The 13,630-nt window shown below is 42.2% G+C and overlaps 1 protein-coding gene across 1 annotated transcript in view; it reads left to right on the top strand.

Annotated features, from left to right (window-relative positions):
• Positions 1-234: 234 nt before the first annotated feature.
• The window catches only part of LOC126457949 (uncharacterized), a 55,727-nt gene continuing 42,331 nt past the window's right edge, over positions 235-13,630 (top strand). The window contains exon 1 of the mRNA XM_050094680.1: positions 235-375. Coding sequence (XP_049950637.1) covers positions 370-375 — 6 coding nt within the window. The 5' untranslated portion in view covers positions 235-369. The remainder of the gene's footprint in view (positions 376-13,630) is intronic.

Here is a 13,630-nt window from a genome sequence, read left to right as displayed (position 1 = left end):
GAGATTTCCTTACATCGCTCCAGGCTAATGTCGGGATGGTTCCTTTGAAAGGACACGGCCGATTTCCTTCCCCATCCTTGACACAACCAGAGCTTGCGTTCCAATGACCTCGACATCGATGAGACGTTAAACCCGATTTTCCTTCCTCCCTGTCTTCCTTCGACAGCACGCTGTCGGCCAGCTCTGGAACGACACAGTCTAAGGAGCTGGAGTCAGGTGGGGAGGGAAGTCACGTGGCCTCGCGGCTCGCTGCGGGCGCAGGATTGCGGCATCTCAGTGCACGTGCCGTCGCCACGGCCGGCTAAGGAGCGGCAAGGCCCGGCCTCGAAATCTCCGAACACAGCTGCCGTGGGTGCGCGTGCTGCCATCATGTCGGTGAGTAGCGGCACATTCTTCAGCAATTACGTATAACCGTATACTGCAACTGCTGTTCATATCCTACACACTCACTAGGCCACACGTAACCGTTAACGGCAACACGTGGTGACTTCAGACTAAACAGGTACTGTGGTGACAGGAAAACGGATCGCACTGACAACGCTTTCAGGGCAACTGTGCATATACTACCGAGTGGTTTAACGTGTACTCGTAAAATACCGTCAGTAGTGCAGCCTGGAGATATCAATAACCATGAAAATCCCTGAAAGTGGAGAACTGGGAAAATGTCACCAAACTGGTCGCATTCACCTGAAAGAGAGCTGATATTCAAAGCAGTACTATTTTGCTAGGACTAAAAAAGATCAGAATGGTTCAGAAAATGATTCAAATGGTTCTGAGCACTATGGGACTTAACATCTAAGGTCATCAGTCCCCTAGAACTTAGAACTACTTAAACCTAACTCACCTAAGGACAGCACACACATCCATGCCCAAGGCAGGACTCGAACCTGCGACCGTAGCGGTCGCGCTGTTCCAGACTGAAGCGCCTAGAGCCGCTCGGCCACACCGGCCAGCCGATCAGAATAGAATTCTCGTTGCACTCTTAATGTTATCACCCTTTCTTTCGATGTCACCGAAAGCTGTTTTGACTTTCCTGTATGCTGAGTCTGTCCTTCCGATAATCATTTCTTCTTCGATGTCTTCATATTTTTCCTGCAGTCATTTTGTCTTAGCTTCCCTGCACTTGCTGTTTACTTCATTCCTCAGCGACTGGTAATTTTGTATTCCTGAGTTTCCCGGAACATTTTTGTACTTCCTCCTTTCATCGATCAATTGAAGTGTACCTTCACTTATCCATGGTTTCCTTCGAAGTTACTTTCTTTGAAACTATGTATTTTTTCCAGCTTCAGTGATTGCCCTGTTTAGAGATGTCCATTCCTCTTCAACTGTACTGCCTACTGCGCTATTCCTTATTGCTCTATCTATAGCCTTAGAGAACTTCAGACGTATCTCGTGATTCCTTAGTTCCGTATCCCACTTCTTTGCCTATTGATTCTTCATGACTAGTGTCTTAAACTTCAGCCTACTCTTAATCACTACTATATTGTGACCTGTGTCTATATCTGCTCCTGGATACACCTTACAATCCAGTATCTGATTGCGGAATCTTTGTCTGACCATGATGTAATATAACTGAAATCTTCGCGTATCGCCCGGCCTTTGCCAAGAATACCTCCTCCTCTAGTGATTCTTAAACAGGGTATTCGCTATTATTAGCTGAAGCTTGTTACAAAACTCAATTAGTCTTTCTCCTCTCTACAACTGTATTACAGTCCCCCAAGACCATTAGATTTCCATACTCAGACACTTTCTCTATTTCTTCATCATCAGCTTGCGGCGACGGCATGTATACCAGAACTATCGTTGTCGGTATTGGTTTGGTGTCGATTCCGATAAGTACAACCCTGTCAATGAACCGATCACAGTAGCACACTCTCTGCCCTAAATTCCTATTTATAACGAATCGTATTTCTGTTACATCATTTTCTGTTGCTCTTGATATTACCCTATACTCATCTGACCAGAAATACTTGTCTTCTTTCCACTTCACTTCACTGACCCCTATTATATCTAAATTGATCCTTTGCATTTCCCTTTTCAGATTTTCTAGTTTCCCTACCAGCTTCAAGCTTCTGACATTGCACGCCCCGACTCGTAGAGCGTTATCCTTTCGTTGATTATTCGATCTTTTTCTCATGGTGACCTCCCCTTTGGGAGTCCCCTCCCGGAGATCCGAATGGGGGATTATTGCGGAATCTTTTGCCAATAGAGAGAGCATGAGAGCATGACACTTCTTCGATTACAGGCCACATGTCCTGTGGATACACGTTACGTATCTTTAACGCAGTGATTTCCATTGCCTTCTACATCCTCATGCCGTTGGTAATTACCGATTTTTCAACCTTTAGGGGCAGTTTCCCGCCCCTTGGACAAGAGAGTGCCCTGAACCTCTATCCGATCCACCGCCATTTTTGACAAGAACGATGGCAGATGAGGGTGACTTGTTACGCCGGAAGTCTTCGGCCGCTAATGCTGATTATTAATCAAAATTTAAACAACAGCGGGACTCGAACCCTGGACCAGAGACACTTTGATTAAGGATCAAAGAGGTTACCCCTAGACCACAAGTTTGTACAAACCGTTTTTATGAAGATCTGTTAACATCATTTAATAAACATATACAAACGTCCTCTACTGACGTAAATTTCTTGCGTAACGAATGATGGAGCTCCAAACGCGGTACGCTGCTTGCAGAGGGCAGTATACCAAATTGTCACTTATGGCTAATGATTGAATAGTTTCACTTTTTATAGTAAAATCGGTAAAACGCAGTATATTAGCAACAAAATGGAAGATAAAGCGATCCACTGATAATAATAAGTTGTGTTCTCACACAGTATCATGTCTAGTGTTCTCATCTTAATGGAAAGTTAATTACCTGGTGGGGCGTAGCGTCTGCTGCCTCAAAGTAGAAGACCATCGAAGAGCTAAACAAACTAGCATCTTTACACCAAAGCTTGCTCATTGTGGGGATGAACGTTAGATTACCTCAGTCGGAAGTGTATTTCCATCTCCTCGAGAAGTTCCATGAATCTGCCCTGAGCTTTATGAAACAACATTACACCAGACCTCAGAGAAGAAGCGGTGTTCGACTCTCAACCACTCGGGCACCGAAGCTGGATCACTCATTTGCAGCCCGCCTGTCCAAAGCTACATTCTCACCAAACTTGAACTCAAGTCTTCTATCTGTCTGTCCCAAGTAACAGGTATCACATTCTGGACATTTCATCCTGTACACGCCTGATTTGTAGTGCACATTTCTTTGATCAACATTATTAGCCAAAATATGCATAAGGTTGTTTGTAGCTGAAAAGGAAACCTTTCAGTTTTGTTTTTGAAATACAATGCTGTTTTTGTGCTAAATGTGTCGTAGTACGGCAGGCAAATGTATTTCATATTTGTATCTTCCTTTCTATTGTTACCTACAGGTTCTTTCACATTCCGATATTTTACTTGTGTAATGAAGGGTGGCAGGGGACTGGAAAGATGTTTATAGTGCTCATGACATGAATGAAAAATATAACACATTAATGAACAATGTCAATACCATGTTTGAAAACTGTTTTCCTCTAAAAGTTACTCAAATTAAACAGAAGTCTCTAATAAAACCATGGATTACACAAGGAATAAAGATTTACTGTAAGGCAAAAAGGAAAATGTATCTGTCGACCATGAATTGCTCCAATGCTGATGATGTAGCTAAATACAAAAAATTCTGTAAAATATTAAAAAAGTAATTCAGACATTTAAACAAACGCACTACGAGAAGAAGATAGCAATCTCAGGGAACAAAATAAAAACAATATGGGATATAGTGAAAGAGGAGACTGGTAGAACCAGAAAGGAACAGGAGCAAATAGCACTAAGGGTAGAAGACACATTAGTAACCGATGCGCATAGTGTGGCAAATCTATATAACAAGTACTTTATATCCGTTACTGATAGAATGGGACTGTCAGGATCAGTAAATAGTGCCCTTGAATATCTTAAACTAGCCTTTACAAATAACTTCAGGGACATGAATATGTCACTCGCTTCACCAAAAGAAATAACTTCCATAATAAAATCTTTAAAAACAAAGCATTCTACTGGTTACGATGAAATATCAACAGAGTTAATTAAGGCATGTTCTTGTGAGTTTAGTACAATTCTAAGTTACTTGTGCAACCAGTCAATTATAACTGGGACGTTTGCTGACTGGCTAAAATATGCAGATGTTAAGCCTCTATTCAAGAAAGGGGATAAAGAGATACCATCAAACTACAGACCGATTTCACTTTTGCCAGCATTCTCAAAAATTTTAGAAAAAGTAATGTACAGGCAGCTGCTCAACCATCTGACCGCAAATAACATATTATCAAGAACACAGTTTGGATTTCTGAAGGGTTCTGATATCGAGAAGGCCATTTACACCTACAGTGAAAATGTACTTAATTCATTAAATAACAAATTACAAGCAGCAGCTATTTTCCGTGATTTGTCATAGGCATTTGATTGTATGAACCACAACGTCCTTTCAAATAAATTAGAATTCTATGGTGTCACAGGCAGTGCTGCAAAATGGTTCAAGTCATACCTCGCTAACTGGAAACAAAGGGTGTCAGTGCACGGGACTAGTGAATTAAGTCGTCAGTCATCATCAGAATGGGAAGAAATTAGATGTGGTGTACCACAAGGATCCATCTTAGGGCCATTCATTTTTCTTGTGTACCTTAATGATCTCTCATCAGTTACACTGCCAGAAGCAGAGTTCGTTTTGTTTCCAGATGACACAAGTACTGTAATAAATAGTATGTCAAGTGTAGTTCTAGAAATATCTGCTAATTATATTTTCATGGATATTAATAAATGGTTTAAAGCCAGCTCACTGACATTAAACTTCGAAAAGACTCACTGTATGCAATTCAGAACGAAGAAGAGCAGATAGAAGAGGTCGACAGTCTTAAATTCCTGGGATTACAACTTGATAATAAAGTCAGTTGGGAGGAGCACACCACAGACCTGCAGAAACGCCTTAACAAATCTGTATTTGCAATTCGAGTGTTAGCAGACATAGGCGACATAAAAATGAAAAAGGTTGCATACTTTGCCTACTTTCATTCCATAATGTCTTTTGGTATAATATTTTGGGGTAACTCTTCAAGTCAAAAGTTTTCAGAGCCCAAAAGCGTGTAATACGTATTATTTGTGGAGTAAATTCGCGGACGTCCTGAGAAACCTCTTCAAAGAACTGGGTATACTAACTACTGCCTCTCAGCATATTTACTCCTTAATGAAATTTGTCCTAAATAATATATCTCTTTTTCCAACAAACAGCTCAGTTCATACATACAACACCAGGTACAAAAATGATCTGCACAAGGACTTAAAAGCACTTACTTTAGTTCAAAAAGGGGTCCACTACTCAGGAATACTGATCTTCAATAATTTGCCAGTGAACATAAAAAATTTAGTTACAAATAAAGATCAGTTTAAAAGGAGCCTGAAAGACTTACTAACGGCCAACTCCTTCTACTCCATTGACGAATTTTTTAATAGAAACAAATGATATATTGTATATATTCATATTACTAGTATTGTTATTTCAGCTTTAAAAAAAAATTGACATGTTCCACATCCACGAGGATCTCCTCAGCACGGATCTATGGAACGAAAAACTAATCTAATCTAATCTAATTTACTGCTGTACTTGTTGTAAACAACATCTCAGTTTCTTTCTACTCGTACGTCAGTAAACGTATATGGTGACGTGTACTGTAGCAACTTTGTTGGATGGTAACTCACGCAAATGGTATGTTGACTAGAATGGGGCATTGCTTATGGATAACGAGGCGGTTTACTTTTTGTTTTATGTAAATCAAATCTGGTGTTGTAATTTTCTTGTATTTCAACACTGAAGACATCTATTTGTGGCTGAAATCTGGATATGCAAGAACAATAAGAAACCAATGGGACTTCGACTGATCGCTGTGTATCCTTCCTTCGTTAAAAATCGGTTCTGAACCGAGTTTGGCAGGAAACGAGCTTTTAGAGGTTGTATTTTACAATAATGCAAAGCTTACTTCCAAGGCAGATGACATTTTAAAGTATACAGGATGTACTGTTCTGAGACTCCCGCTATACCACTTAGATTTGAACGATACAGAGCTAATCTTGAATACAAGATACAAACGGAATTGAAAATGAATATTGACGCAGAGGTAGTTTAATTGGAAACGAAATAGAGAATATAATATTCAAGATTGGTCTAGAGACTGTATATGAATATGCAGCACATGACGACGAGAGTGATATTGAAACAGACATGGTGGATGAAACTGGAGAGGATTCCAGTGAAACACATACTGCAGATGAGTAATTTGGCGTCCACGCCTAGTGTGGCTGACCATCTACTTGGTAACTGTAAACACCGTGGTTAGAGTCGTTTTCATCTTCTTATTGTAGCTTTGTCGTCTTCCCTTCCCTCCAAAAACCCGGTTATGCGCGAACTCAAGATAAGCCCAACGAAGCGTCCTCACTTTCACGAGCAGTAATACTGTGGGCGACTAATAGCTTGGCTGCAGTTAACGACGTCCTTGTTGCTGACGTATATCCGTAGGTTGATTTGATGAAGTTCTGCACACCTCTCTATACTCAGAGTAATCACGCCAGCCAACGTGCATTTAACACGCTGGTATAGCAAAGTCTTGAGTTCCCTAGCTTATGATGTCCTCTGTACCGCCACATTTCAGATGCAGTTCTATTCATGTCTCTGTTATCGTTCACATTTCACTGCTACGTCCATACACTCCACACACGTATGTTCAGAAAAGACTTACTGACTCTTATTTGATATACCACAAACGAACCAAACAATGCTTGGTAATTGCTAAATATGTATGGCAATTGGATATACACTACTAGTATTAAAATTGCTACTCCGAGAAGAAATGCAGATGATAATCGGATATTCATTGGACAGATATATTACACTAGAACGGAAATGTGATTACATTTTCACGCTATTTGGGTGCATAGATAGAGATATCAGTACCCAGAACAACCACCTCTGGCCGTAATAACGGCCTTGATACGCCTGGGCATTGAGTCAAACAGAGCTTGGATGGCGTGTACAGGTACAGCTGCACATGCAACTTCAACACGATACCACAGTTCATCAAGAGTAATGACTGGCGTATTGTGTCGAGCCAGTTGCTCGGCCACCATTGACCAGACGTTTTCAGTTGGTGAGATATGTGGAGAATGTGCTGGACAGGGCAGCGGCCGAACATTTTCTTTATCCAGAAAGGCCCGACCTGAAATATGCGGTAGTGCTGTAATGTAGGGTTTCGCAGGGATCGAATGAAGGGTAGAGCCACGGGTCGTAGCACATCTGAAACGGAACGTCCACTATTCAAAGTGCCGTCAATGTGAAAAAGAGGTGACCGAGACGTGAAACCAATAGCACCCCATACCATCACGCCGGGTGATACGCCAGTATGGCGATGACGAATACACGCTTCCAATGTGCGTTCACCGCGATGTCGCCAAACACGGTTGCGACCATCATGATGATGTAAACCGAACCTGGATTCATCCGAAAAAATGACGTTTTGCAATTCGTGCACCCAGGTTCGTCGTTGAGTACACCATCGCAGGCGCTCCTGTCTGTGATGCAGCGTCAAGGGTATCCGCAGCCATGGCCTTCTAGCTGATAGTCCATGCTGCTGCAAACGTCGTTGAACTGTTCGAGCAGATGGTTGATGTCTTGCTAACGTCCCCATCTGTTTACTCGAGGGATCGAGACGTGGATGCACGATCCGTTACAGCCATGCGGATAAGATGCCTGTCATCTCGACTGCTATTGATACGAGGCCGTTGGGATCCAGCACGGCGTTCCGTATTACCCTCCTGAACCCACCGATTCCATATTCTGCTAACAGTCATTGATCTCGACCAACGCGAGCGGCAATGTCGCGATACGATAAACCACAGTCGCGATAGGCTACAATCCGACCTTTATCAACGTCGGAAACGTGACGGTACGCATTTCTCCTCCTTACACGAGGCATCACAACAACATTTCACCAGGGAACGCCGGTCAACTGCTGTTTGTGTATGAGAAATCGGTTGGAAACTTTCCTCATGTCAGCACGTTGTAGGTGTCGCCACCGGCGCCAACCTTGTGTGAATGCTCTGAAAAGCTAATCATTTGCATATCACAGAATCTTCTTCCTGTCGGTTAAATTTCAAGTCTGTAGGACGTCATCTTCGTGGTGTAGCAATTTTAATGGCCAGTAGTGTATGTCCTAATCTCCCTTCCCATCTGTCCAGCTCCTCTTCCCCCTTCCCCTTGTCCATGTCCTTTCTCTTCTCCACTCTCTGACTATTACCTCGTCTCCCGTCTCTATGTCCACCTCCCCCTCCTCCTATTTCCCTCCACTTATTCCTCCAACCTCGGTCCATCTCTTCTTTGCCCCCCCCCCCCTCCCGCCACTCTTTCCTGTCCATCATTCATTCCCTCTCTCTCTGATCTGGAGCCTTCTTCATTGTTATTGCCAACGGATCCTTGATTGGGAATCAAAGTAGCTTAAAATGAATGAAGAGACCTCTCTTGCCGCTGGATCTGTGACGAGATTTTGTATACTTTTAAGCTGCAAATGGGTAGTTTCGGACGATTCAAATTGCGTATTACTTAAATCTTAAGCCTATAAGACATAAAGACAACCTTCCTGTGTTCTCGTAAAAACGGCTGCGAGAAAGAAAGAAAAACATCAGGTAGTTTTACAGAGACACATCAACTGATTCAGAAAGCCTACTGTGATAGTGCTTAAGCCGTACGCGGTATTACGAATGGTTCGCTTAAAAATGGTCTGACGGAATTTAAAGATGACCCTCGTTCAAGACGCCCTTCGACCTCTAACGACGACGCTCATGTTGGGAACGTCAACGAAACTGTGTGTGCCAATCGAAGACTGACTCTCCGAGAGATTGCAGAAAAATGCATCGCGTTACCGCCAAGTTTGTTCCACGGTTCAAGAGTCAAGACTAGAAAGACCATCGCCTCGCAAGAGCTTTTGGATCGCGCAAATGAGAACGAGAAATTCCTTAAGAGAATCATGACAGTGATGAGGAGTGAGTCTATGGTTATGATGTTGAGACCAAGCTATATATATATATATATGCAAGAATCTGAAATAAACTGTTCAACAAAATTTCGAGATTTTTGGTAAAAATCGTAGCCAATGACTTGTGTTTGAATAGCAGTATAGATGTTATTGTATTTCTCTTATTCAGAAGCGCTTTTATTACTATTGCAAGTCATAATTTTATGGATTTTACGTCTGCCACTGTCAGTTATCTTGCTGCCAAAAGTAGTCTAACGCGTATGTGGCTTTTAGTGTCCTATTTTCTAACTTATACTCATGTGAAACTCGGTTACGATACCAAGAAGGAGTGCTAGCTAGTTGAAATAAGACAGTGAAAAATGTCAAAGGGGCACTCGTTCAAAAAACTTCATAGAATTCTACTTAACTAATTTGGAGGAGTGAAGGCTTGATGATTGATTTTAACTTTTCCTCGAAAGAAAAGTCTATTTCTCATAGCATCATCTAGCTTTGCGTTTTCAGGATGACAGGAAAGACACTAGTTGTACAAAGCGCAAAAGTATGTGCTTGATCTGTTGGCAGTTATGAAAATTGTTGTTGGGCCTGTAAGTTTCTTGTTTATTCTTACTTCTAGCTTGAAACTAAAACAGGCGTAATAAAGGATATCAGCGCAATAGTGTGTTATGGGGACTAATGGTTATTCTCTTACTAGGTTTCTTTCATCCAGCATTGTTTATTGCTTTATATGACCTTATCTTGAATAATTTGATCGACATGATTTACCACCGCAGGTATAGCATGTTAACTTATCGCGGCAGCCTATAGCGTGGCATATAGTTAATCTTATAGCCGCCAATTTCCAGCGCCATGGAAGCAACGAGACTACCAATCGTAAAAATTCGACTCACGAGCCTAGCGAAGACTAAGTGTGCTCGTTTCCCTTGCATTTCATAATCTCCTGTAGCCAGTTTTTTGGTGTACACGCAGGGACAGGAAGCCACAACTTCCACTGTTACATAAGGATTTTGTGGTTACCTCCACACCACTTGGTGACTGGAACTTCCATCCTGTCGTCTACGCGGAGACTAAAGAGGTTAGAAGTCAGTCCACAATTTTTTTTGTTTTTTCCATTATCGTTAACGTGATCGGCATTAACGAAATGTCGATTTAAAGCGAGGAAGTGAGAAATAGATTCCAAGTACTTTTACGTTCCACAATATTTATCACCGTGGTGAGGAAGACTAAACCGTTTGATAATACTTTTGCTTGACTGATCCTTTAAGTCTGTCATAGATTAGAAACGGTGATATTGTAGAAAGCCGAAGTTTTAACGATTCAAAACTTGTGGATCTTGTTTGATAAGGTAAAACCATTTGATATGGAGGAGGATATTTTCCAACGATATCCACTTACAATTATTGGCGACCGGTACCAAAGTCCATTTGAAAGCCACACGATAATTTTCGTAAAATTCAAGTATACTTAAGAATTTGAGACACAACTTACTGCATTATAATATGTAGGTTACAGTGAGACTATAAAGCCACGCTTTGTTGACTACAGTTACTAATTTTAAGCAAACGTGTGGTCAGAAACTCATTTGATGACTACCCAATCAATAAAGAATGGGACCGTGTAGATATGTATTTGTGCCGAAGACTTTGTAACTATTATTCTGGGGAATGGTACATGAGTATTCAGATAATATTTCCTTTGGACACTGTTACTGTGAGTTACTGTCACGTCCAACTGCTTCACTTTATTGAGAACGGAATTGTTAAATCCATCATGGTATCTATCCAAAAATATTTTTCCCGTGAAGTAATGTTGTATGATAACACCGTAATGATCTTTTGTGGTGTGTATTCTAAAACCTGTGCATAAAGTGTCGGTTAAAAATGAAACGGGGGTTAATGTGTTAAACGTGGACACTTTGAGGCGTAAAGTACAAATTGTAAATGACCCCTTCGAGAACACAGTATGATGAGGAACGACAAACAATGTAGAGAAACAAAAATTACTTATCGCTTATCTTCCAAAAGAAACAAACAGCGAACGACTCCTGCATGTATGCACCGAATTTTAAAGTGTGATATAAACATATTTGGCTTGCTGATTGTGTAACACATGGCAGAGAGAGATGAGAGAGGTGATCCGAATTGTGCAAGTGGAGATTTGCGTTGTATACGATCTCGGGACTGTCAGTGTTACAGCATGTAGTTCAGTATCGCGTATGTCTGGTGACTGTGTGTAGTATATTTACTAAAAGCCCCTCAAAGCCAAAACTAACGCAGACAACGGCTTATGATGAAAAATACGACTAAATTACCATGAAGATTACGCTGGAAATCCTCGAGACGCGATGTAGATATTGGAATACAGTTTTGAGTGACCCATGACGGAAATATTATTCTGCACTATAAACAGCAGCGGAAGTTCAATTAAGAGTTCAAAGTGGACGAAACAAGATTACATACCCCGTGTTCATATAGTGTTGCCGTTCAGGTTGATGCTTCGTTTGGTAATGTGGGCTTTCTTCGTTAATTTTACTGACGGGATCTTAAGACGTTTTCTTCACAGTAACAGTATCATCTGGAAACAATGTCCCAGCGAATACCCTGTTCTTCACCTTCATATACGAAGTGTTATAATTATGTACCGCATCCGCCTTCCCGAGGGAGAATCTACGGACCAATTGCATGCGTCTTGCATTGTGTGTTTAGGCTGAAACAGAGGATGCCGAAAGAAATGGAATGCATTACTTCCAGCCGCGCAGGGCATTGTAGTATCGCAGTGGCGAAACTTAAAAATTTGAGCCGGCCCTGAATTGGAACCCGGACTCACCACTTCTCGTGAGAGTTACCTCAACCGCTTCTGCCATTCGGTCACAGTCCATAACCGACACAAATTTCCAAATTATCGCACGCTGCAATGTGGCGTCCCGCATCCATTAAGCCCCTACACGCAAGTTATTGATTCCCGTAGGAGTTCGGACAGTATTAATGCATCCACACCAAAATAAACGTCTGAGAGCCACCACGCATTTACAAAAATGGGTGATTTAATCGGACATGCCCGACTCAAAAATATAAAAGGCTAGTGTTGGTAGACCTGGTGGTGTAAGGTCAGTGTGAGCATCAGTCTGCCTTTCCGTTATGTCTTCTGTCTAATTAGAGCAATGTTGGAAATTCTTTCCCGGTTCACATCTTCATCGTTCACGTTTTTACAGAGTCAAAGACGTCTTGAGTCATGTTTTCGCACAACATGTTCCGCTATCCTTTGTCAACATTTCACGATCCCGCAAAAAATGGGACGTAAATATCACTTGGGAGTGGCATAAGCGGAGGACAAAATGGAAGACAGCAAGAAGACCACCATTTTCTCCACTTCCCGTCGATGTACATCTTTCAGACCTACGTGATCCGCCTGCCCAATGCTACATTGGGTTAGGGGGGTAGCAGTTCAAGGTCATCGTTGCCGATTAGAAACTTTTTGTGACGTTGCTTTCACGAGGCCGTTAGTCGAAGTAATTGAATTCACGAACGTGTGATTCATTTTCCTAAGCTGGCGGCAGGTGGCCGAGCGGTTCTAGGCGCTTCAGTCTGGAACCGCGCGACCGCTACGGTCGCAGGTTCGAATCCTGTCTCGGGTATGGATGTGTGTGATGTCCTTAGGTTAGTTAGGTTTAAGTAGTTCTAAGTTCTAGGGGACTGATGACCTGAGATGTTAAGTCCCATAGTGCTCAGAGCCATTTTGAACCATTTTCCTAAAGAACAAATTGCTTATGTAACATGTGCCTAGATGAGTGTGTAGCGTTGAGCATTAACGCAAGGGGAGAAGGAGTTTTGTTTGCAAACTTAACGACTTGAAAACCGAACTTGCAAGTCATTTTATTTATTTTTTCTATAAAAACTTTTTGCACTGCATAGATACGCTGTTCAGCCACAACATTATGACCACCGATCTACTATCGGTATAAACCCGTCCAGGTGACAGGGTGTCGACAGCAACGTCTCTTGGCGAGGAATCACTGCTGCTCAGAAACACGCACGATGCATATAGTATCAATGAGCGTGCTGTCCGTGTGCAGAATGGGGAAGACGCGCTATCTATCTGAGTTTGACCGACGGCAGACTTCGGTGGCCCGGAGGCTCAGCTCCAGCATTTCGGAGACAGCACACACTTGTCGGGTGTTCGAGGAGTGCCGTACTGAGTGTATTTAGCACATGAGACCTCGGACGTAGTAGGCTGGGTAGACTGGCAAAACTGGACAGACGGAACTAACATCAGTATTTAATGCTGGGCAGAGTACAAGTGTGTCTGAATAGTGCACCGAACACTCCTATGACGGGACTTCGCAGTCGACGACGCTTGCATTTGCCAATGTTAACACCACGACATCGGCAACTACGACTGAAATGGGCACGTGACCATCGGCACTGGACGTGACATAGCTTTACATAGTCTAACGAATCCTCATACTTTCTTCATCATACTGATGGGAGGGCGCGAATCCGTCGTCTTCAAGGGGAAAATCTGTTTGA

This window comes from Schistocerca serialis, chromosome 2 (genome assembly GCF_023864345.2).
Source record: "Schistocerca serialis cubense isolate TAMUIC-IGC-003099 chromosome 2, iqSchSeri2.2, whole genome shotgun sequence".
Lineage (NCBI taxonomy): Eukaryota > Metazoa > Arthropoda > Insecta > Orthoptera > Acrididae > Schistocerca > Schistocerca serialis.
The sequence above is the reverse complement of the archived record's forward strand: the minus strand, read 5'-3'. Positions and strand labels throughout refer to the sequence as shown.